The sequence below is a fragment of the Telmatherina bonti genome (assembly GCF_933228915.1).
Source record: "Telmatherina bonti genome assembly, chromosome: 21".
Taxonomy (NCBI): Eukaryota; Metazoa; Chordata; class Actinopteri; order Atheriniformes; family Telmatherinidae; genus Telmatherina; species Telmatherina bonti.
Genome location: NC_136630.1, coordinates 13,262,871 through 13,286,453, shown reverse-complemented (window position 1 = coordinate 13,286,453; position 23,583 = coordinate 13,262,871). Strand labels below are relative to the sequence as shown.

Here is a 23,583-nt window from a genome sequence, read left to right as displayed (position 1 = left end):
CTCCTCCTGCCAGTGATCTGAAATACTCTTAAGTTATCAGAGCGTATTAGACACTAAGGACTGAAAATTACAGTGCTCACTCTCACAGCCACTTCACAGTACAATCAAGGTCAGTAAAAGTCAGACATTGCTCTGTGTTAAAACCATTTGAGAACAGATTGTGAATATAATTTCCTAATTAAATAAACACGTCAGTCTGTGTAAGAAGAGTTTGGCAGTGCAAGTGGACTTCTGGCACTGCTTTCCAGGACTGTCCCACACAGCTCCCAGTCAAATTTCTAATTGGTCTATAGTGCAGCTAATCAGACTGCCAAGCAGGGTCCAAATGGTAACTGTTACCGAGTGAAACCAGCTCCCTGTGAAAATCTGACTTGGGGGATTTGGGCTCAATAAGTAGATTATGGTGGTAGGAGCTGGTAGAACCCATAAGGAATGAGCAGAGAGTTTCTTTTTTTGTTTTCTGTTTTGGCCCCTCTCTCATCTATAATCCATCAACAGCTAGAAAAAAAAAAGTATGGCAAGGCCTGATGTCAAACAGAACAGTTAGGACAGTAGCCACATGCAGATGAAATTTTAAAAAAGAAAATCACCAAAAGATTTTCCATGTGATGTTTATTTATGAGATGCAACATTTCCAATATGTTTTTTGCCTGTTTAGAAATATTTCAGCAACTACTTTACTCATTTAGAAAACTGGATACATAAAATCTAATCAGTTTGCAACAAGCTGCGCTAATTTATGTCAGCTGCTCTGATGAAGAAGCAACATCCTGCTTTAGATCAACGCAACAAGAGCTCACATACATTTTATTGCTGGGATTTTGTTTTCTGGGCAACATATGCTTTTGATAAGACACAAAATCTCTCTGAGTGTGGAAAACACCAGTTGTACACAAATTTTTAGACTTTTTTTCAGATGTTTTTTGTGTCATTCAACATACTTGAAGAAGTCCTTGTTTTTCCCATAAAAAATGTTTAGAAATGGTTATTTTGTACTTTCCAGTGTTTCTGCTACATTTATTATCATTCATGGCGTGAACGTTTGATGTTATATTACCAACCCTTAAACAGACAGACTCGTCACATTATTACACTCCCACCTCTGTGCCTCACATTGAATGTGATGCACTCATTATGGCGGTCCTGGCCATGGTCATGGTGTGCCAGCACTGTCTAAGCTAAACAAAATTGTAATTGTTTGAACTGAACAAAGAAAGTGCACCTGATATTATTGTAAAGCAAATGTAATCAGACATTTTTGTGCCAAAGAGTAAATAAAAATATTTTTCTATGACACGTCCGGTAAAGGCTGTCCAAACTGTAACAGAGACTCAGAGATAGATTTAAAGCCCTTGTTTTTGGTTGTTTTCTATTAGTTTATGTGTGTGTGTGTGTTTATAAACATAAGCAACCTAAAATTTAGCTTGTTCGTCCTTTTGATACAGTCCAGACGATGCATGATCTAAACTCGGGGCAACAATAGCAGCAGATGTCATTATGATTAAGTGTTTTCTTTAAAGACCTGCTTTAATCTAAGGGATGCCATTTCAAGATTAATTGGTATTCAACTAGTCATAATCAACCAATAAAACAACATCAATTTACAAAGCCTGATTCTGAAATAAACAAGATATTAAAAAGTCACTACATTTGACTTGAAGAAATGTTTATCAGTGCTTGCAATGTGTAATTATATGCAAATGAATGAGGGCTAAAATTACAATTAGTTGCAGCTCTCTTTATTTCATCTTAAGAATTTGCATGATCAAGCAGCAGGTGGAGGAAACCTGATGACATGTTTGCTTGAGAATAGACTTACTATGTTCATTAGGGTGAGAACATAATTCTGCACATGCTCCTTCCCGTGAAAGCGCACCACCGAGTCATCCACAGCCAGCAGCACCTCAATGTTGTAGTCGTCTTTCTTTGCATGCCTCCTCTTGCGTTCGGTCTCAGACAGTTTATGTTCAACAAGATCCAGAGCCGCTGGGAGATCTGCGATTCCGAAGTCTGCTACTGCAAGACAGGAGCGGGATGGAAACAAGTTAAGAGAAGAGATTGTGACAATCTGCAGGATGTAAATTACCCTGCTTCAGCTTCTATTAAGCTATTTATGACTGTATCACACCTATTGTAAAACAAATTTCCATTTTTGACATGAAGGGAAAATAAAATGAATAGTTTGGAACTGTTTCCAGGCCTGTGTCGAGTGTATTTCCTAGGCTGCTTGCTCCTTTGTGAAGGATCTCCCATTAGACTCATAAAGCGTTGGCCTGCAACAGGAGGTATCCTTTTGCCACTTGTGCAACCTCAAAATACCACGTAGATGAATCCCAGCTGAGTCACACTGTGTGAAAACAACATTCATCCATCTGCTACAGCTGTTTTTTGCATAAATGGTATTTATGTACTGTGTCCTGTCAATCTATGGATGTGTCTGAAACACACACAGGAAGCCATAAACTGTGTGAATTTGGATTTTACACGTTCAGCCGGTCGCAGACCATGTGAGATGTGACTGTTCTTGTGAGATTAGATATGAAGTTAAAAAAAAAATTAAAAAATTAAAAAAAAGTGAGAGGCTGCAAAGTATCTGTCTAAAACTTCCTCGCACTAAACTGGAAATTAAAGTGCTGTCAGTTGAAACAAACTCCAGAGAGGAGACAGACAGAAATCACTGCGACAGAACTTATCAGTGAAAAAGCAATATGACGATGCAACCAGTTTTACAAGTTTTAAGCTTACCTAGAAATCCCATAATAATAAACTGTAGAGAAATGCATGCAACTTTCTTAGAGTTTTTATTAGAAAATTACAAAGATGTTTTATTTTCCCATATTTCATTTCAATGATTTTACATACTTAATGTGGCTTCAAATTATTAGAAAATACAAACAAAGGAAAGGCTTGATTATTCTAATCTTTTATAAAGCAGAGTAGAAACTTCATTAGAGGTGTGTGTGTGTGTGTGTGTGTGTGTGTGTGTGTGGGGGGGGGGGGGGGGTATTAACAGTATTTAGTCAAGTTTAACTAAGAATTTTGAGTCAAATCAAGATAGAAACATTTTACTGTAAATAAATAGATAAATAAAAAAAACATTAATAAACCCAAAACACATGAGATGTGACAGCTGCAAAAGAGTCCTTGAGGATAAATGATCTAAACAACTCCAAAACCTGGAGTTTCTTTTTATATCAGGTGTAAATGGAATTGTTGCTTTTAAAGTTTCAAAGATTTGCTAAACAAAAAAAAAAAACTCACTAAGCATCAGGTATGAAGATAACACTTGCATCTCATAGAATAACAAGATACAAAAATGCAAAATGCACCTGTAACAAGAGCCAGTTCATGTAAAACTGCTGCTTTTGTCTGATAGCCATTTTTATTTACTTTCTTTTTTCTTCAAACTAGATTATATCTTTGGAATTCCAAATAGAGTGAAAAGTATCGTGGTGTGTCTCACTGTGATGCTGACTGGTGAACTGTGCAGGATTTACAATATTTCCACCCAGTTTCATCAGATTAATGTTTAATTCATTTTTAGAAATCCAAATATTTTGCTTAGACTTTAAGTTTTGAAGGGTCAGTGTTTCACCCCTCTAATAATTGCTGGAATAATATTCATGGAGAAGTTTTAACTGCACCTTCTGTAACCTGGCAACTTATCATCAACTAGAGCAGCATTAAGTTTACTTCATCAGCTTTTCCCCTCCCAAAAAAAGCAGAGTTGTTTTTTTCCCTTGGTTGAAACAATCCTGAATCCACTGCTTGCTTTATGGTGGCCATTTATCTAACACTTGTTGTGCTGATATTATCAGGTAAGTGAAAAGTTTCATGTGTACATGCTTAACTCCCAAGCGTGGGACGTGAGCTGCGTATGAAAAGTCCACAGCACAAACTGATGTGAAGAAATGAGACAGAGCAGCTCTCCATCTCCCCTCGTCTCCTTTCTCATAAAGTGTTCTCTGCTCTTCTTATCAGGAATTTTATCACCAATAATCAGGTTGTTTATATAATGATTTGTGGCCAATCCAAAAATATTCAGTTCTCTTCACCCTTTCCTTTGTCGGCTGTAAGCAAACAGTATGAGAGACGGATGCAGCTCCCTCGTTTCTAAGTTAAAGCTCCAGCAGGTTGCATCTCATCTGACTGTGGAGAGTAAATAACTGTGCTTTTTACTTGTTCTTAAGGAATTCATTCATCTCAAGTATTTTATTGGTATATTACAGTAAGATCTTCATTTGTTTCCATCTAGAAAAATAAACAATAAACCTGACTGCTTCCCAAAAAACCTGACTGCTTCATCAATATGTTAAAGGTGGAGTATGTAAGATTTTCAATATTTTCAAAATAAATTAACTAAAAAAATAACTACAGTCATAATTAGATAGTTTTTTTTAAACATGTAGGTTCCAGTCTGTCCATATTTTCTGTGTTATTAAATTACAAGTTTAATTAATGACAAAGACCCTTCTTAAATGTTTGCCTACCAGTAAAAAAAAGTGCTTTTTGTCATTTGTCATTAATTAAACTTGTAATTTAATAACGCATCAAATACGGACAGACTGGAACCTACATGTTCAAAAAACTATTTATTTATGATTGTAGTTATTCTATTAGTTAATTTATTTAGAAAATATTGAAAATCTTACATACTCCACCTTTAAAGCGTCATGGCTCAGTGTGGGATTACATTGCGATTAGCGAGTCATTTATCTGTGCATGTTCCTCGCTTTGGTTGGCTTTAGTCACATTTTCTGCTTACTTATACCATCCATGTTGAGAGGAGTGTAATGGCAATTTAAAAAATGCAGAATCTAGACTTTATAATAAACCCAATCCATCCATTTTCATAACCGCTTAGTCCATTTAAGGGTCATGGGAAAGCTGGAGCCTATCCCAGCTATCATTGGGAGAGAGGCAGAGTACACCCTGGACTCACCAGTTCATTGCGGCTCAAATTAAACTGTTAAATGAAATCTACATTAATTAACCTTTTTCAGATAATCTATATAAACACGATCACTTTCCAGCAAATATTAGTTAGTTGTCAGTACATGTATAAAAAATCTTTAAGACACCTGAGAAAAATCTGAAAAAGATGTTTATTTTCAGTTCTGACATCTTTTTTTTTTTTTTATATACAATACTCACAGGACAATCTGCAGTGGCCATTACAGCTGCTCATACAATGGTACATAGTCCAGCCACGTCCTTACAGTTATTCGCTTAATTGTGTGTGAAATGCATAGCTGTAAAGTTAATGTGTGTGAGTTTATATATGATGACCATAACAGCCATCTCCCCCAAAATCTAGCATCCGACAGCTGCATACCTTTAGCGGAGAACACATAAAAGCTTAATGCATGTAATAAGACTAAGAGTGTTTGAGCATTCACTTATAACTGTCCATAGGGATGCATGAGCAAGTAGCTTAACAGAAAAATAAGAGACTGCTCATGTCTACAGCCACAGATAGCAGGACATTAAGTGAACCAGCTGTTCATGCCACTCATTGTTGCAGGAGGAGGTAAAAGAAAAGGAACTCATCATAGAATTTGGGCTTTTTGACAGTAAAGGAAAAGTATCTCCCCTCTCTGGCTCCCTCGAGTTCCCGTTGTGCCACTGAAGCACAACATTCTCATTTTACCAACTGGTTTAGAGAACACTGCTTCTGCATGCCTAATAAAAGCACACAGCATAGTTACAGAGACTTTGAAGCTCCAGACTGAGAGCAACAAAGGGCTGAAGAGTAAAGTCCCCACGCAGGTTTGATTTGTAACTTCTAATAACGAATGTTTTATAGTCGTATGTGCGTGTTTCATGTATGTTTGCAGCAGAGAAAACAGAACCAAATGGGAATACGATGGGTTCGAGTGGCAGACAGCGAAACCAAAGCATTGAAGTGAAAGTTGCTGGAATGCTTAATGGATATCAGTCTAATTGTTTAGTGATGTTTCTTTTTTTTAAATGTAACTATGCCTTTTGCAGTCTAAAATACTGCTCAGCTAAGCAAGAGGGCTTGTCGAAAACACTTTTGATTGACAGCTGCTGATAGGCTGTCAGACTAATGTTACATTATAGGACAGAGGAAACAAAGCAAACAACCTTGCGCTGTGGCAATAAGCCATGTGCTGCAGCTAATTAGCTCGCTGGGCTGCAGACTGGTGTTAGCAGAGCTCTTGAACATCTATTTGGTCTTTTGTTCAACAAGGTGGAGTGCAGGACTTGACATGTGTTCATGTTTGTAAGAACGTTTCAGAAGAAGCCTGTGTACGACCACCTGCTCGGCCGCTCTTTGAGCCACTGGGGAATATTCCAGGAAAACATTGGAACTTCTCAGACTTGTGTTTTAAATTTACAAGAAAAGAACGTAGATGTCAAATGTTTCAATAAGTCAAACATTTACATAAATCATTGAGGAACCACTTTTTATTTTTATTTCAAATCAATCAACAAAGAGATCTGATAAACCGTCATATTAGAGGAGATAAAAGGTTTTGAAAATTTGGCTTTAACATTTCCATATTCGTGTTTTATTATTAAAAGATTTAGAACCGTACAGAAATGAATGGAAACCAGCAGAGAAACCACTGAATAGACGAAAATAAACTACAAACCTTGATCTTTTAAAATAACTTAAACCATATTATAAATATTATTTTATAGTTCTTTTTTTTTTCCCCCATTTCTAAAGCTTCGCATGTTGGTTTTTTTAAAGTATCACCTTTGAAATGACATTTTGCGCTCTTTTCTGTCACACAGCTGTGACACAACACTGTCACAACGCTGAAACCCACACAGTTCTTTTTGACGTCAGACTCCTGCTCCTCGCCTACCTTCATTGTGGAAGTCGTCCCTCCGCTGGCTCGTCTCTCGTTTGATGGCTGATCTGCGGTACACCACGTGCACTCGCCCCTTCACTTCCACATCCTGTTGGCCCTTCTCAAGGGGTTCAATGAAAAACTCCCCATTATCAGTCCGGATCAGGCCTGCCTGGAAAAAGAGGACTTTAAATTAGCGCACCATTCCTCCGTTTTCAAGAAAGGTAATTTCACTGGAGCCAGTAATTATAGTGTGCTCGATCAGTTGGAAGATTTGGCCCAGTGTAGGATGTGTGGTATGACGCAGGTAAACGTAATTTGGGGCCCTTCAAGCCTTTCAGTAAGATTTATAGAGTCACCGTGATTTTAACTCTGAAATAGACTGCAGCGGCGTCCAGCTGTCCTTTTTCTTTTTCTACATTATGTTGCTAAGAATGTAAACTTTACACTTTATACAAACTTTGACATTACTTTACAATACCTAAATGATATAATCACGTGTTGAGGTTTTGCTGTTTTCTTTGTGAAAGACTCACTTTTTTCCACAGCTAAATAAAAAAAAAAGTTTTAGAAGATTGGAACATATGTTTATGTGCAACATTCATGTTGAAGCATTTGATTATGGGTTTGAAAACATGGCCAAGTTTGGCTCTTCTGAAGAGGATTTTTCTCAGCTGATTGTTAAGTGTAGAAGTGGCAGGTGTGGAGTGAAGATTCTCTTCTCTTCCTTCATTCAGTGGGAAAGAAAACCTGTCATTTGCACAGCTACATTGAGTCTGGAAGTCTGGAAGTGCTGTGTTTCCTTGGAGCAAAGTTCACAATGATCAGTATAAATGTGACAAACAATCAAACTGATTTCTTCAGTCAGTTAGAGCAGGACATTTGATAACAAAAAAAAAAAAAAATAGAAAAAACATCAGTAATGGAGGGTAAATACACAGATGGATCATAACTTAGTCCAAGTTGGTGTTCGGCTTGATTTAATCGTTTCCTGTCTCCTGCAGGAACTGTGTGTATTTTTCTAAACATCACTTGCTTAATTTACCTGAGTGGTGAAGAGCTGGGCATTGTACCTATTTTAAGTACCACAGTGTTGTTTAAATCCAAAACGATCATGCAAAGATCATGTAAAAACAAGCGTCAAGGACTTTTCACTTCATCTCTAAAAACTTTAAACATATCAGAGATAATATAACAGAGAGCAAAATTTTCCTTCAATTTTTTATCTTTTCACACCCTGAATACTTTCTGATGAGCTTACCTGTCCCACAACACTCAAACCTACCAAAGTATTTGATTAAATAAAATTCTTTTCATCATTTTATTATTGTGGCAAGACACAAGTTCCTAAATTTTCAGAGCACGGTTAACTTATAAAATCTGTGCTTCATATGCAAGCACTACACAGTCTAGTTCCTTCCCCATTGACTGAATTTGGGAAATACAATATTTATTCCAACAAAGCAGAAAAAACTATGCCTCTTTGTTAAAGAAAGCATTGCCAGATCGCAATCAGTTATATGAGGAACACTTGGTCGTAGTGGATTTCTGAAGCTTACAGAGTGATACAACATCATTTGTTTTACTGCTTTGGTGTCCCTCATGCACTTTTACATGCATTTAACTTAAAATGCTCAACATCATAGAAAAGCTGCTAAGTTATTGACAGCATTAACTTATTGGCATAGTTTTTCAACACAGCTCTCAAACACCTTCTATAGAGAAATGGCTTGTTAAAAGCTACCAACTGCATAATGAGCAAGGGAAGCTCCAAGGGTTTGAAACCCTTACAGCCGCTTCACTTTCAAATGCCAAATCTAGTGCTAGAGGGAAACGCGTAAGTGAAAAAACCCTAATGATTAATACTTAAAAACTCGGTAGAGCTAAAAGAATACTGCAGTAAATTGATATTTCTCTGTTGGCGATAGATCACGTGATGTACAAGGTGTCATGTGATCTAACCTTTACATAACAATATTGATTCCAGTTGCAGCAGCAGCCTCGGTGCCTACGCAGGATGTTTTTAGGGACAGTATTGAATCACATTTTCGCTGAGTGCTCAATAGCCAACACACAATCCACATGCTGCCACGAGTAATCGATTCGGTGAGTACTGTCATGCTTTTTGTTCAGATTGACAGCTGATTGGCTTCTAAGAAACGCTGTGATACACATGTCGGATATTTGCTTTGCAAAACTGCTGTTTATCTGTTGTCAGGTGAAAACTACACGCTGCGGCTTCGTAACAGCTTCATTATCATCTTCAGATGGGCAGTCGGGTGGATCACAGAGTTGACACCTCAAACATTTTGAAGTTAATCTAAGATCTAAGTGGCTGTATTGCAAGAAGACAACGCTTTTCCCCCAATGAGGCTCCTTTGGAGAAACTATACTACATCCTCTGGTGAAAAAAAGATAACAAATATTAAGTTTATGCATTTTTTTGTACGTGTCCAATTAAGCTTGATGAGGGCAAACTGTGCTCCCTGGATTCATTGCATTTCTTTTCGTCTTTGCAGGAAAAAAAGAAATCCAGTCCAACCTATCATTATCTTCATGATGCAGACACACCAACAACATCCTGGCAAGAATGTGTGTGTTTACAGCTGCTGAATGAAATCTAAATCTAAGTCTCCAACATGCTGATACTCTGGACCACAGAAACAACACAAACTCCATGAACTTAAGGGAGGACATGTGACAGCAGGGGCAAATAACACTGAAAGAATCTCTCCAGCCCTTAACCAGGAAATGCCAAGTAAGACATGCTCTGAAACCTTCTCTGTGGTCTCTTATTTCAGCAGTGAGTGGAAAATGAAGCCGGGCATATGAGGAATCATTGGACCTGCATCTGGAAGAGCCTACGTACGATCCAAATGCAAACATGTGTTAACGCTACAGTAGAGTCAGGGCCAGCCCACAATGTGTCACGTTGGGGAGGGAGGCCTAATGCTTTAAAGTTTGACAAGATTTAAGCTGTTATTTAGATCTCAAACTGATATGTAAATAAGCATGAAAAACTTTCAAATACTGCTTCCAACTTCTTGTACTTCAGTTCTGTATCATATCAGTCAAAGTTGAAGGGTTATTAGTAAGAAAAGGGCAGAAAGTTCCAAAACAAGTGTTTGTTTACTCTTTTCTGGTAGTTAAGCTGAGCATTTGATTCATCAAAATTCTTCAGTAACTTTCTGGAATTACATTAAAAAAGGGGAGCAATATTCCCCCAAACATTGGAAGAAGTTTTAAGCACCTTTTCGTTTCTGACAGAGTGCAAAAGATCATTCTTTCTGCTTCAGGTATTCAGATCTGAGGAGTCACAGAAGATCAACCGTAAGATAAACTGGATCCTTGTTAAGACGTAGTTGTGGCCAAAGGTGACATAGTTTCACAAATACATCAGTGGTCCTGTCAGAGCTGTTCATATAGTCCCTCATTTGCATTTTACAAATGAAGTATCCTTTCTTTACAAGCACATACTACAAGTACATCAGAAGTAACATCGGGTTTAGCGCTTGCCAGGTGATACTTCATCGTGAGAAAAAGTGCTTTTTTTTTTCCGTATGTTCAGGATTTTTTGCTCTGGTTTAGCGTGTCACACTGTGAGATCATTTCTCCAGGCCTCTGGCTGTGTCCTTGCAGTCTACACAATGTCAAGCTGTGATGTGTGACTTTGGATACCAGCATGTAATTATCTCAGTTAGTAAGGTGAACAGATGGCAGCTTGGAGGACATGAGTTTGACTCCCACACGGAGGATTCACTGTATTGTTCTGATACTGTTGCTAAAGACTGACAAAGAACCGCAAATTAATCATCTTTTAAACTTCAGATTCCTCAGTTGTTTTAATAAACAAATGATCTGTCAGAGGGGAAAAAACAGTCACAACATGCAGTGTTACATTAGAGGTTCCCAAGTTAAGGTTATTCATACAACTAACTGTGAATTTGAGAACATAAAACTTGGATTATTGAGTTTCCTTGTTCAATGCAAAAAAAAAAAACAAAATGAAAAATGGGCCTCACATGTTATCCCTTCACCAAACCAGCATGACTGGAGAGCTAAATCATCACACATCAGCAGACAGACCAAAGCTCTCTGATCTGTGACAATAAATGTAAAGAGGGCTTATCACAGTCAGCCTATATCAGATGATAAGGTGGTCCGCTAGATTAGTCAAGGTGATGAGCATGGATCTCAGTGTGTGGGTCTTCTTTCTCAGGCGCTGACTCACTCACAGTGTCACTGACACTGTACTAAAGAAAAAAAGCAAACACAGCTAACCCTGAACGTCACTGGTGCACCAAATTTCACACATCAGTTAGAGCAACTTTGAAGTTAAAAATTAACTGTATGTAATATCAGAATGGCTCTTTCTGCTCTGCAGAAGTCTTTGGAGTCTGTTGCCAGCTCTGTGCATCAAAGTAACACCGCAAGGCAAAAGGACCTGATGACATCATTTCAAATAAAATTAAAAAGTTACAATTCTTTAAACTTAAAGTACACAAAACACTTTTTCGATAAATGATCCAGAAGTAACTATTCTACCTGCGTGCATCCTTGCAAAAACTGTCACTTAGACAAAAAGAAAACAATAAAGTGATAAAAGTAACAGTCAAAGGACTGAATGCTGTTCTAGAAATAAGAAAAACATGGTTTATAAATAAATATGCTGCAAAACAAACTCAGCCTCCCTCAAAAATAAATAATGGACCTCTCTTTATGTTTCAAAAGAGACAACAGCGGTTTGATAACTGAGCTTGAATCTTGTTTATTCAGTATTTTTTGTTTGCTTTAAATGTTTAAAGAGGAAAAGGCATCCCAGTGCCACCCCTCATGCATTCAACTGAAAATAAATCCATTTCGGTCCATGCTTACCACGCAACAAGCATGAATAAAGACATCTCACTGGCACACATAAGTTAAGTTTAAATATGCTGCGGGCATTGAGCATGGTGGTCTTCCTACATCATCTGCTGAGATGATCTGATAGAGACACCCTTTAAGGCGCATGAAAGAGTTCATAACTAGAGCAAGTGCCTCAGGCGAAGGTTGCAGGGAAATTTAAAAAAAAAAAACCCAGACTGCTCTGGAAGCTCACCTTGCAATTTGTGGCAAAAACATGTAATTTAGTTCCAGGCATGCAGTTTGTTAATTCATAAACAAGACAGGGAGTCAAAAAGGTAATTTTCTGATATGTCTGAGATCAAGGTATATATGGTTTCCACTAAGCTTACACCATGAATTTTAGACACATGATCTATAATCCTACTTAGATCAGAGAAGACAAAATAAGTCTTCTGATGTAATATCTATAAAATAATGGCAGTATGGTACATATCCGTCATGCTTCATAAAAGCATTTGTGGCAAAACAAGGAAGATCAATAACCATAGGAGTAAATCGTGGCTCTGTAATGGTGCAGTCACAGGCTCAGAAATAATCATATGAGACAGGTTGTGGGAGCAAGGGATTATTTCATGATTCCTTTTCATCAGCTTTCACATCTCACTGTGGTGAGCCACAAAGGGCATGCATAGCTGGTGATCAAGAAGATGACCAGAAACAGAAAATTGGGCTTATAATCACCAGCACTTGTCTGCAGTGCATGCATGCATGATAATTCAGCCATCAAGGATGTCACTTAATTGAAGCAGAGGATTGAGAGCCAGCTAGAAACATTGTTTCCCATTAAAAATAAAAAAAAGGCTGCATACAAGTTCATTATCTTATGTCTTTACGAGGATCAGAAATGGAGGCACCGTTGAAGGGGAGATGTAATTACTGGCTTGTATTAGTTGATGTTGTTATTAAGTCCACTTTACACAAACTTGTAATAACCAAAGAGCATCCAAAGACATGTAACATGTATCAAGAACAAGAATTAGGAAAATGTCATACAATAATGTAACACTTGTGAAATATATAATAACACAAAAACAGCACTTTTTGAAGCAATTTTTCTTTTAAGCGCTCACAATCAAAGCAGAAACATTCAATGATTGGTTCCTAAATGCAACTTTAAAAACCAAGTCGACCTACAGCCTTATTGTTTCAATAGGAATAAAGAGGGTATGCAGCAGCCAGGTGCTGCCAACTACATTCACTTGGTCAACTGATCATTATTCGGATTGAACACCTCTGTTAAGGCAGTACTTAAACCTGGACCATTTGGGTGTATGTTAATATGATGCCATGGAGGCCAGGCTTTCATGCAAAATGCCAAGCTTCCTATCAATCTCTGAGGGATTAAAAGACAATTTCCAAACAAGTGGAACTCATTCAAGATGGTTGATGATCTTCCAAGGATTTGGCTTCCTTAAAAGTTTAGATTAACAGATGTAAATCTGCGTCAACTCAGAGCATGTCAGAACATCACATTAGTGCATATATCAGAGTGAGTTGATTTGGCTCACGAACAGTTGTTCAAAAGACTAACAGATCAACTCAATGAATAAATTCATAAGAGAGCAATCCATAAATTGCTCTATTGTGATTTTCTTTATGATAAATAACACTAGCATCTAAATGTGTAAGATGTCTTCAAAAAGCATCTGATGATCTCTGACTTTACTCTCTGACTTTGCAGAAAACATTAAAACTGCTCCCATCCACCTCTGCTTTTCTTTCAAATACTCTTCGGTTGATTATGGTTTTTTAAAGGGATCTGCACTCATTTTAAATAGACGTCAGTGAAGTTTTCAGTCGAGCTGCACCTTCTCATCACTAAACCAAGAGGTGACATTAGTCTTATGCAGCCTTCCAGCATTGTAAGGCTTTGTTTACCAGAGGATGGTAATACAGGCTACTGCTTATGGGTGCAGAAGAAGTAGTCGGCAACACCGAGCCGCAGTCCTGAAGGTGTTGGGAGTTTCCCTGCTGCAACACATTTGACTCAAATCAGTGGGTAATTAACAGACTTGTGCAGTGTGTGTCAGGTGCGTTGCAGCAGGAAAACTTCCAACACCTGAGGACCGAGGCTGGCCACCCCTGATCTGGAAATAAACCTAAAGGAGAAAGAAATAAGAATTACGGTGGACATTCATGAGATAAAAATAGAGGAAAATCTTCTTTAGGAATTACTTTCATCTCTGAGAAAATCAGTGATAAATGAGGACATCTTTGAAGACATCCATCAGTCATGGGAATTTACTCTTCACTGGTTTTGACTGGAAAACGCGTGAATCATTTCAGTTTATTCCAGGGATCTCAAACGCTGGTCAGGTTTTAGATGCTTACATGCACCAACATGTCGGATTCAAATGAAACAGATTTAACAGCTTGTTTTGTTCTGCACAGAAGACAGAAACTGGAGTTTAAAAGATTAAATCACAACTCAAATCACAATATTTGTAAGAAAAACGCAATTCCATTTTTTTTCGGCAGTCATTAAGGTCTAGTTGTCATGCACAGCCAACATGTTATATATGAATTCTTATAGCAAAAAACCACATTGTTGCCACGAACAGGTGCAACTTTAGTGATACACTTCACTATATCTAATAACTCAGTCTTATACAGATGGTTACAATGTCACAAACTGGCTTTCTATGTCTCTTTTTCAGCCAAATCCATAAACACATGGAACATGAACATTAATGCAACCACTGTCTGAACAACTATTTGCCATTGCTTTAACACAAGAATGATGTCATTAATGTTGAATATGTGGAAACTAAAGTACCTTCTATGTCTGCAAAGGGCTTTAACAGTAGATTGGTAGTATTAGCACCTTTGACCATCACCTTTCTACTTAATATCCAACAAATCATCTGAAAGTTGTTGGACTCAGACTATTTTATCCCCATTTCCAGCCAGACTTACAGCTAAATCCATGACGTAAATGTAAAAATGTGTGCATGTGCTTGCCGAAATGTATTATATGGACTATTAAAAGTTAAGCACTGTGACATTAAAAGTCGGTGCCAGCAACTTGTTGCAGAAGAAGGTGCAAATGGTATAAAATGCCACAAAAATAATGATGGAAATACTATACTGTCTGTTAGTATCATCCATCTGGTGTAAAATAATCGCTGCTACTGCTCCTAGTAACACAAGTAAAGTAGTGGGGGAAGAAGTAAGTCTTGCAGAAGGAACCCTGTTAAAGGAATCACTGATGTGAAGCATCGCTTGTGTGTGTGTGTTTTTCACAGCACCTGTTTGGACAGACATACTGTTGCTGCCAATAATGATTAGACTATGAAGAAATATATTATATTACTGGCAGAGATGTTGGGCTTCCACTGATGAAACTCTTAATTTAGTGAATTAAGCCTCTACCAGGCGAGTCCTGGAGAACCACAGGACTTTGGTACTGGGGACTGAGTACACAATTTATGCAAACATGAATAAACAGAACAATTTATGCAGACATTTTTCATCTCAAAGGATGGGAAACTAAGCCCCCTCAGTATGTCGGCTGACTTTTCACTGTTGCTAGGTGGCTCTGTCTCTTTTTAAGCTACGGGCACAGAAATAGCGCTCTTCCTACAGTACTGCGGTTAGCTGGCACTCATGTTTCCATCACACGTGTAACTCAATCAGCCAGTCATCTGTGCTAATTCTCAAGACATGAGTCGCACCAGTATAATCATAGCTATCACTCATTGCTACACAACAATAGTCCATGTTGGTCTGGTGAGCACAGCTGTAGCCATCTACCAGCAATCCCAGTCAGAGGAAGGAATCAAAGTCATTCAGATTTAAAGCAATTGCATTAATTTAGCCTATAATCAAAGTATTTAATGGGTAACAAGAGGTTTAATCTCAGCTGACAAAGTAGCGCTGGAAGATGAAATACCGATGCCAGATTAACATGCTGGATGAGTTAGCTGTCAGAAGCTACAACTGCCATAAAGGTCACACAGGCTGTTGGGAATGATCTCAGTTGTAGTAGAGGAAGAAATGAAAACAGGAAAAAAGCTTATCACTGGAAACCAGTAAACACCTCCCACTGCTGTTTCCCTAAATGTACATACCTGGCAATTAAAAAAAAAAAACAACAACAAAAAAACAAAAACTGTGATATACATCTGTCCCAATTCAGTATGTGCTTGAACTCTATAGGGGAACCCTTTAAACTACTTTTGAAGATTGCTATGAACGTTGCAATGTCAAGACACGGTGAATCTCATAGATCTGACCCGCATTTGGTTGAACTAGGTGTGTGATTCAAGTTCTGTCATCTTTCTAACGCAGTCTTTTCATCAGACGTGATCTTCTGTGTCCTCCACATCATGCAGAAACGTCAGCCCATCTGTGCAACTTCAAATGCGCTTTGAGCACCACTGCATGCACAGACAGGTTTGTGTTTATGTTGGCTTTGATGCAAGGAAACACATGGACGGTCTGACTGCAGCCTTTAAAGGGTAAGTTCCCCCAAATATAAAACAACACATTAACTCAGACGTCTGCCGCCAGAACAAGACAAGTGGACAAATCGCTGGTGTTTTTTTATGTTTAAAGCTTTAAAAACTGTCCCCACAAATAGCTTATTAAACAATGACTAACACTGAAGCAGCATCACAATCATAACAAGAGAAACAAAATAGCGGCTGTTTAATACCTTTGAAGGATATCATTTTGTCTTCATTGTTGTCCTCTACTTTAGACCTTTTTTTTTTTTTTTTTTAATTGTGTGTGTTAGAGTAGTGTTACCTATAAAACATGCAGGGCAGGGGGATCCTGAGGACCTGGAATGAGGAAAGCTGACTATTTTTATGCACTTCAATTTATGACAAATGAGAAACCATAAATAGCACCTTGCAGTTCTGTGCTTAAGCCAATCCAGTCCTCATCCATCTCTCCTCTCAGTGTGGTTTCACAAAAATGCTTTAACACAGTTCCTGAATGTTACATTTTGTCAGCATATAGCTTATTAAAATAAAAAGTCCGGCTCCAAGTGATGGTAACAACATGATGCAAACGTAAAAGTCTGAAAAAGAGCCACTCAATTATAAGTCAGCTAGTCCCAGTCTCTGTGTGAAAGAGGTGATGATGACGCTTGTTTTCTTTTATCATGAGTGATCTTAAATGGTGCAAAATCAGATTTTCACTCAAAAAATAAATAAAACTTTCCAAACCATCCCCCATCATTGGAACTCAACAAAACAGTCCTATGAATCCAGTGACTTTTTCCACTATGACTGCATCAAACTACTTATTCGCTTAATTAAATTAACTAAATGAACTTAAATGAATTCAAGTAATGCCTTGCAGGGGGCAAGCCTGTAACCTGCAGACTGTGATGAACCATAGTTTATGATAATCATGACCTTCTAAAACAAAGACAATATTTATTACTTTTAACTGGCTTGTAGACATCAACTCCCGGTGACGACTCTACCAAAGCTGACAGTAATCTCCAAGTCCTGTGAAATCCATCTCTTGTTTTTGTACACATTATGTTGCTATCATATTCAGGAGGTCCCTGAAAACACTAACATCTCTTAACGTGTGTGTCCGTAAAGAAAAAGTGAGCTGTATCCACTTTAAACGCTCTGCACACAGCGTTCTTATTAGCATGTGCACCCAGGGGTTGTGTTTCTATCAATACCAAGCTAGAGTTGATAAAGGGATGATCAGGGTTTAAAAAGAGATACAGCTGCATTGTGTGGAGAACACCCACTACTAGTGCTGGGCGATATAAGGATATATATCCGTTGGGTGATAGAAACTGACTATTATTTCATACAAGGCTCTATTGTTTGGACCATAATAAGGTGCTTTACAGGAGTATTTTACATCAAGACGAGCTTTATGGCATGCACGCTGCAATACATAAACAAACATGGAGGGAGACGGTAGCAAACACGTTTCAGAGCAGGGTAATTCACTAAAAGATGACGACAATCTAATACGATGAGCTTGTTTCTAAAAGAGGGGAAATTTATGTCACGTGGATGCAGTTTGGATATAAAAAGACTGATGTGGAACCGACAACAGACTAGCTCGCAGTCCCAACAACAGACTCCGACACAACTAACTCATATCACCTGTGCAAGAATCAGAACAAAGAATACAGAGAGTCAACGAGCAAACACCGCAAAAGCAGCGTCAAGTGGTGGAGAAAGCGCTCACAATAAACTCCAGATGCAAACGCTGCAACAGGCATTTACCCGTGAAACGCAATACAGCCACAGTTCCCCCAGATGGAAGGAGATTTCTGCTGCCGTTGCCAAGCTCATCTGACAAATAACTGACGACTGACACAAAATTACACAAACAATTTTATATTGTTGTGTATATCGTTATGGGAATATAAAATGGGCTTTATTGGAAAATGAGATTTTGGTCTTATCACCCAACCCTACCCACTACTTTCTGACTTTAGTCTATCATACATTTATTTAAAACTTTCTCTTAGGTGTCCTATGAATTACCAGGAAATGTATTCTGTGGCATTTTATCCACATATGTGAGATTTATGAGAAAGCAGTAGATGAACAGCTGTCATAACACACAAGTATGAAAACTTTCTTTGTCGTATCAATAGGTAGAAACAACAATGAGCTGCAAGAGCAGAGTGACATTTGGAGCCTGGAGACACTGAGAAACATGCAGTTGCCTTAATGACGTGATCGATGAAAACAGCACTGCATTGTCCACGAAACACCCATGAGGTCACATTTGTACATTTCAGCATGCGAGCAGGAAAAAAGTGAGGATGAGACAATGAAAAGTTGATGATAAATTATGCATCTGTATTGTCTTTGTGTTCTGTTTCCTGAAGTCCCAGAATGTATGATCATTCACAAAAGCAAACATGAATGAAAAGGCGTGCGTGTCTGCGTGTCGCAACCTGGGTCACAAGGTTATCTTCACGTTCATTCAGCACATGATATTTCTGTCAGTGCAGCTCAGGGAGCTGCTTCAAGTGACTACCTCCATCCAGCAATTCAAATGTCACATGCCAGCTTGGAAATTCACTTTCATTTGTACAACTGCAAACACACATCAGAGCCTCGGTTCCTGTTGCTCTGCTCTGTCAGAGCCCAACACAAATATAAAGGCCACAATGACACTGACTGCTCTGGATCAGAGTGAAGTATCGATCGGTGCTAATGGGGGTGGATGTGCAATACACGGGGGAAAAACAACTGTGTTTTTACACTTCCCCGCCTTTCTCTCAGTCTCTACTTTTTTGGATGTCTGAATCATCGGCATAAAGCCTGTCACTTCTGGGCTTAGCGTAGATCACTCTTAATGACGTCACTTGAAAGCACTTTAATCTTAGACACTCTTATGTTGGTGAAATCAGGCAAAATAAAGGATTCCTCTTGTTTTTTTGTCGCTTTACAACTGGGGTTTCAATAGCTGTGTTCATCCCTGGCACAGTGCTTGAATATGCAAACTCCCAAGCTTATACAAGTCTTAACTTTAAATCTCCTCTCACTCATAACTCACACTGTCAATCTGTCAAGTGAAAAGCAGCTGCCTCTATCAACTACAACTCATATACATATACCAATCTGCCACAAGATTAATACCACAGACTGGTGAGGTATAGAATTTACAGTGTAATGAGCTACAGAAAAACCTTGGTTTTCATATGGTTAATACACTTTTATCTGTTCAACCTGCCAAAACAAATTTTTGTGGCAAGCACACAACCCTCGTGGCAATGACAATCGCTAACTAAAAAACAAAAGGTCTGTCCAATCACACCTCGAAACTATGACCAACATTGATTTTTCAAAGGCCAATACATATTGGGATGAAGGGTGCAGAGCAGTGTGGTCAACATCATTATTTACTGCTGCTATGTTGTTGTTTACAGACTTTGTAAAGTAAATGATTCTGTTATGAATAAATGGACAAATGAATTGGTCCCACAGTCCCATAACAACCCTTAAAATACCAGATCTATATTTAGAATTAACACAGTTTTAATAAAGTAGTGTTTATATGGTGGCTCAAATGATGATTCACTTTTTAAAAACTGACAACACATATATTTCTTAACATTTATACTTTTAATGGACTAAACCATTCTTATATAGTGTGACTTTCATTCACATTATCTGCGATTCCTCTAAAATATCAAGAATGTTCTTTACTTTAAACTATCTTAATGTTACCTAACAATCAAATTCTTTAAATTTCTTTAGATTCATAAGAACAGCTGCCATATTGTTCTGAATTATACAAACACAGGATAAAAGCTGATGTGACACTTCACACAGTTGCATGCACAACTGCAGCTGCTCTGGCTGGTGGTGATGTTTGATGGCCTAGAGGGGGTTATTGTTTGGACTTGAGCTATGCCCAGTGTTTTTACCCGTTCTACAATTTGAAGTTGCAGCGCTTCTGTCTGGTATGTTACCAACACGCCACAGGAGGTCAGTGACACAGCTTCAGTACACCGGTATCATAACAACCAAAGCAAAACAGGCCATGGCTGCAGGGACAGCTGCAGGGACAGCTGTGTCATCTCAAGATTGCTGTCATAGTGGTGGGTGACAGAGCTGGGAAATACATTTTCTTGCTCAAAGCAGTTTTCACATTTGTGCAAGAGCAGCTACAGCTGAGCGTTCACCGGCTCTCGCTACAGCTGCAACTGGCAGCGGTCTACTGTGATAGATGTTAAAGTATCATATTACAGCTTGGCCTCTTGGCGGAAATGAAAAAGTTATTGGGGGTAGTGATACAAAAACCACTCTGAGGTATTTCAAAATCATTGCAGGGTGATGCTAAACTTACCAGGATTTTTTTTAAAAAAGAGTGCTTTAACTTAGTTTGAACTAATTGAATAATTTATGAAGCCTACTTTTAAATAAATGCTAATTCAAAGAAGACAATGCATCGCTTAATTTTTTTCTAAGACAATGCAAAAGCAGTGTGAAGTCATGTAATATATTAGAGCAGTTAATGTAAAAGTAACCCTCTGAAAAAATTTTAGGACAAATACTGACAAGCCGATTAGTTAACAATTCAGACACAAAATGAAATGATATGATATGATATAATATGATATGATATGATATGATATGATATGATATGATATGATATGATATAGGGGCATTTGGCTGTGGAGAATTGGGCAAATTCAAAGTGGGTTTGACCAATGACAAAGCAGAGCATATATATAAAGATATATATACATTTACATTTATATATATATATATATATATATATATATATATATATATATATATATATATATATATATATATATATATATATATATATATATATATATATATATATATATATATATATATATATATATACATATATACATATATATATAAATATATATATATACATATATATATATATATATATATATACATATATATACATATATATATACATATATATATACATATATATAGATATATATACATAAATATGTATATACATATATAGATATATATACATAAATATGTATATACATATATATATATATATATATATATATATATATACATACATATATATATATATATATATATATATATATATATATATATACATACATATATATATATATATATATATATATATATATATATATATATATATATATATATATATATATATATATACATATATATATATATATATATATATATATATATATATATATATATATTTTTTTTTTTTTTTTTTTTTTTTTTTTTTTTAAGCACTTTCCTGCTCCGTCATTGGTCAAGCCCACTTTGAATTTGTCCAATCCACCACAGCTAAATGAGCTTATGACTACTAACTGAACAGCAGTCACCCCATCCTTCATCTGTTGGTAAATCCTGAAAATATGCAGTGAGAACATAAATTGCTGGTGATGTTTGATTTTAAATGGGCAATGAAAAAGGAAAAAAAAACATAAACACTAAGTTAAATCTCACAATAAATGTCAATATTTGATTATTCAAGAAAGCTTCAATACTGGAGTATTTTGGTTGGTTGTGAAAGTTGTATGTGAAAGTTTTGGGGGGGTACATGCACTCAGAATGAGAAAAAGTAAGTGATATTTACTGACAGTTGGCCAGTGGGCTGCTCACACGTGTATATGTGACTCACCAGTCCATCACAGTTGCTGATTGCCACAGAGGCCTCAGGCATGTCAGTCACATCCCCAGTAAAAACACAGTCCCTGTGGATGGCTTCCTTGGCAGTCTCTTTAAAGTCTTCCTGCCATTCCACAAAAGCCCCGGGAGCCACCAGCCTCTTGTTGGCCCTCAGGCGGAGATGAAGTTCCTTTCCAAACACAGTGACATTGAAAAACAAGTGTTGAGATGAGGAAGGGGTGACTGAGGGCATCTCAGGGGCACCACGGGCCACCCTTCTTCTGCTGCCAAGGGTTGAGTCAGCCTCTGTAGCAGCACCAGCACCACCACCATCACCAGCAGCACTTTTACTTCCACTTCCAGCAGAGACCACGTGAGAAATGTAGCGACCATGGGAGTCTGTGCTGAATGGCACGATAAGACCATATTCACTTAACTTTCCAGAGAGGTTTTCTGATGGGACAAACAGTGTCAAGTCAGAACCACATTCACAAACCCATGTAAAGCAAATTACTGTGGAAAATTACTATATAGAAGTAGTTTGAACAGAAATGTGGATTAAACCACCAGAAATTGTATCTGTCAAGCACAAAGTGATATCTTAGTATCAATATTCTCTTTAAAAATAACAACAGAAATCAGTTATTGATTTTTGTCAAGACCATCAAGCTTGTTGGTCAAGGCTGATTTATCAAAACAGAAGTTTGTTTGTGTTATTCCCATCTTCTATCCGTGAGAGTGCCTGCCTGCACTGATACAGATGTACAATAAAAACGAAAATAAATGGAAAACTCACCGTCCGTTTCAGCAGCAAAAATGTGCTCCAAAAGTACTTGGCTGAGTGAAAAGCACAACAATAAATACATACAATCCATAGCGAGGGCTTCAGTGTAGGAGCTGCCAGCTGAGCGCAAAAGTTTGCCTTTCTGTTGTAAACTCTGAGCGCAGTTCTCCCTCCTGAAAGAGGCTCAAACTACAGGAGAAAAGTCCTCAGAGCTGAGCAGCGAAGCAGTCGGGCATTTCTGAGCAGAGCAGTCCCGTCTGGACGCCAAACTGACGGATACTCACAAGTTGTTTCCAGTCTCTTGGCCTGCGCTGAACTGCAAAGACCGAGACTGCCCCATCCATTTAGGGAGCTAAATGGGGGGGATATCTGGGGTTCTGATGACGACAAACTCCCTGGTAAGAACCGGGACGGTTTGAAGTAGTTGCCCACTTCTGTTCCCCCCCCCCCCCACACCCTACCCCCCAACCCCTGCCCCCCTCTCTCTCACTTTCCCCTTTCTTCTTCTTCTTGTTCTTCTTCTTCTCCTTCTCGTCTTTCTTCCTCAAATAAGTTTTAGTGAAGCAGGAGACCAAGTTTACGCACGCCTACGCTGAGAAAAAAAAAAATGTGTTGGAAGGGTTCAAATAAAGTGTGCAGACTGAGTGTCCCGATAGTGAAACATCTGCCGTCCAGTCGCGCACAATTACGCACCGATGGTTCGATTTGTGGTGGTGGGGAGGAAGAGGACGCACAACTGCTCTGCTTATTGCAGCTCCAGCCAACAGCGTCATCCAGACCTCACGTTAACACAAGCTTTTAGTTGTCTTAACTCATATTATTAGATTAAAAAAGAGGGCACCTCGACAGCTGATGCTCGGTCATATAACCTGTTATTCTTTCTGTAACAGGAAGGTGTTTGTGCCTGTGTGTGTGTGTGTGTGTGTGCGTGCATGTATTTGCGTGTGTGGGGGGGATTGACGCCAGA

The 23,583-nt window shown here is 38.0% G+C and overlaps 1 protein-coding gene across 2 annotated transcripts in view; it reads right to left on the bottom strand.

Moving 5' to 3' along the window:
- The window catches only part of adamts14 (ADAM metallopeptidase with thrombospondin type 1 motif, 14), a 61,438-nt gene extending 38,492 nt beyond the window's left edge, over positions 1–22,946 (bottom strand). Inside the window, exons 1-4 of one of the 2 annotated variants that reach the window (XM_079260924.1) lie at positions 22,629–22,946; positions 21,846–22,285; positions 6,840–6,996; positions 1,820–2,016 (exon numbers count right to left, since the gene is read on the bottom strand). In XM_079260924.1, coding sequence (XP_079117050.1) covers positions 1,820–2,016; positions 6,840–6,996; positions 21,846–22,285; positions 22,629–22,707 — 873 coding nt within the window. In that variant the 5' untranslated portion in view covers positions 22,708–22,946. The remainder of the gene's footprint in view (positions 1–1,819; positions 2,017–6,839; positions 6,997–21,845; positions 22,286–22,628) is intronic. The other variant, XM_079260925.1, reaches the window with a different exon arrangement.
- Positions 22,947–23,583: the final 637 nt, after the last annotated feature.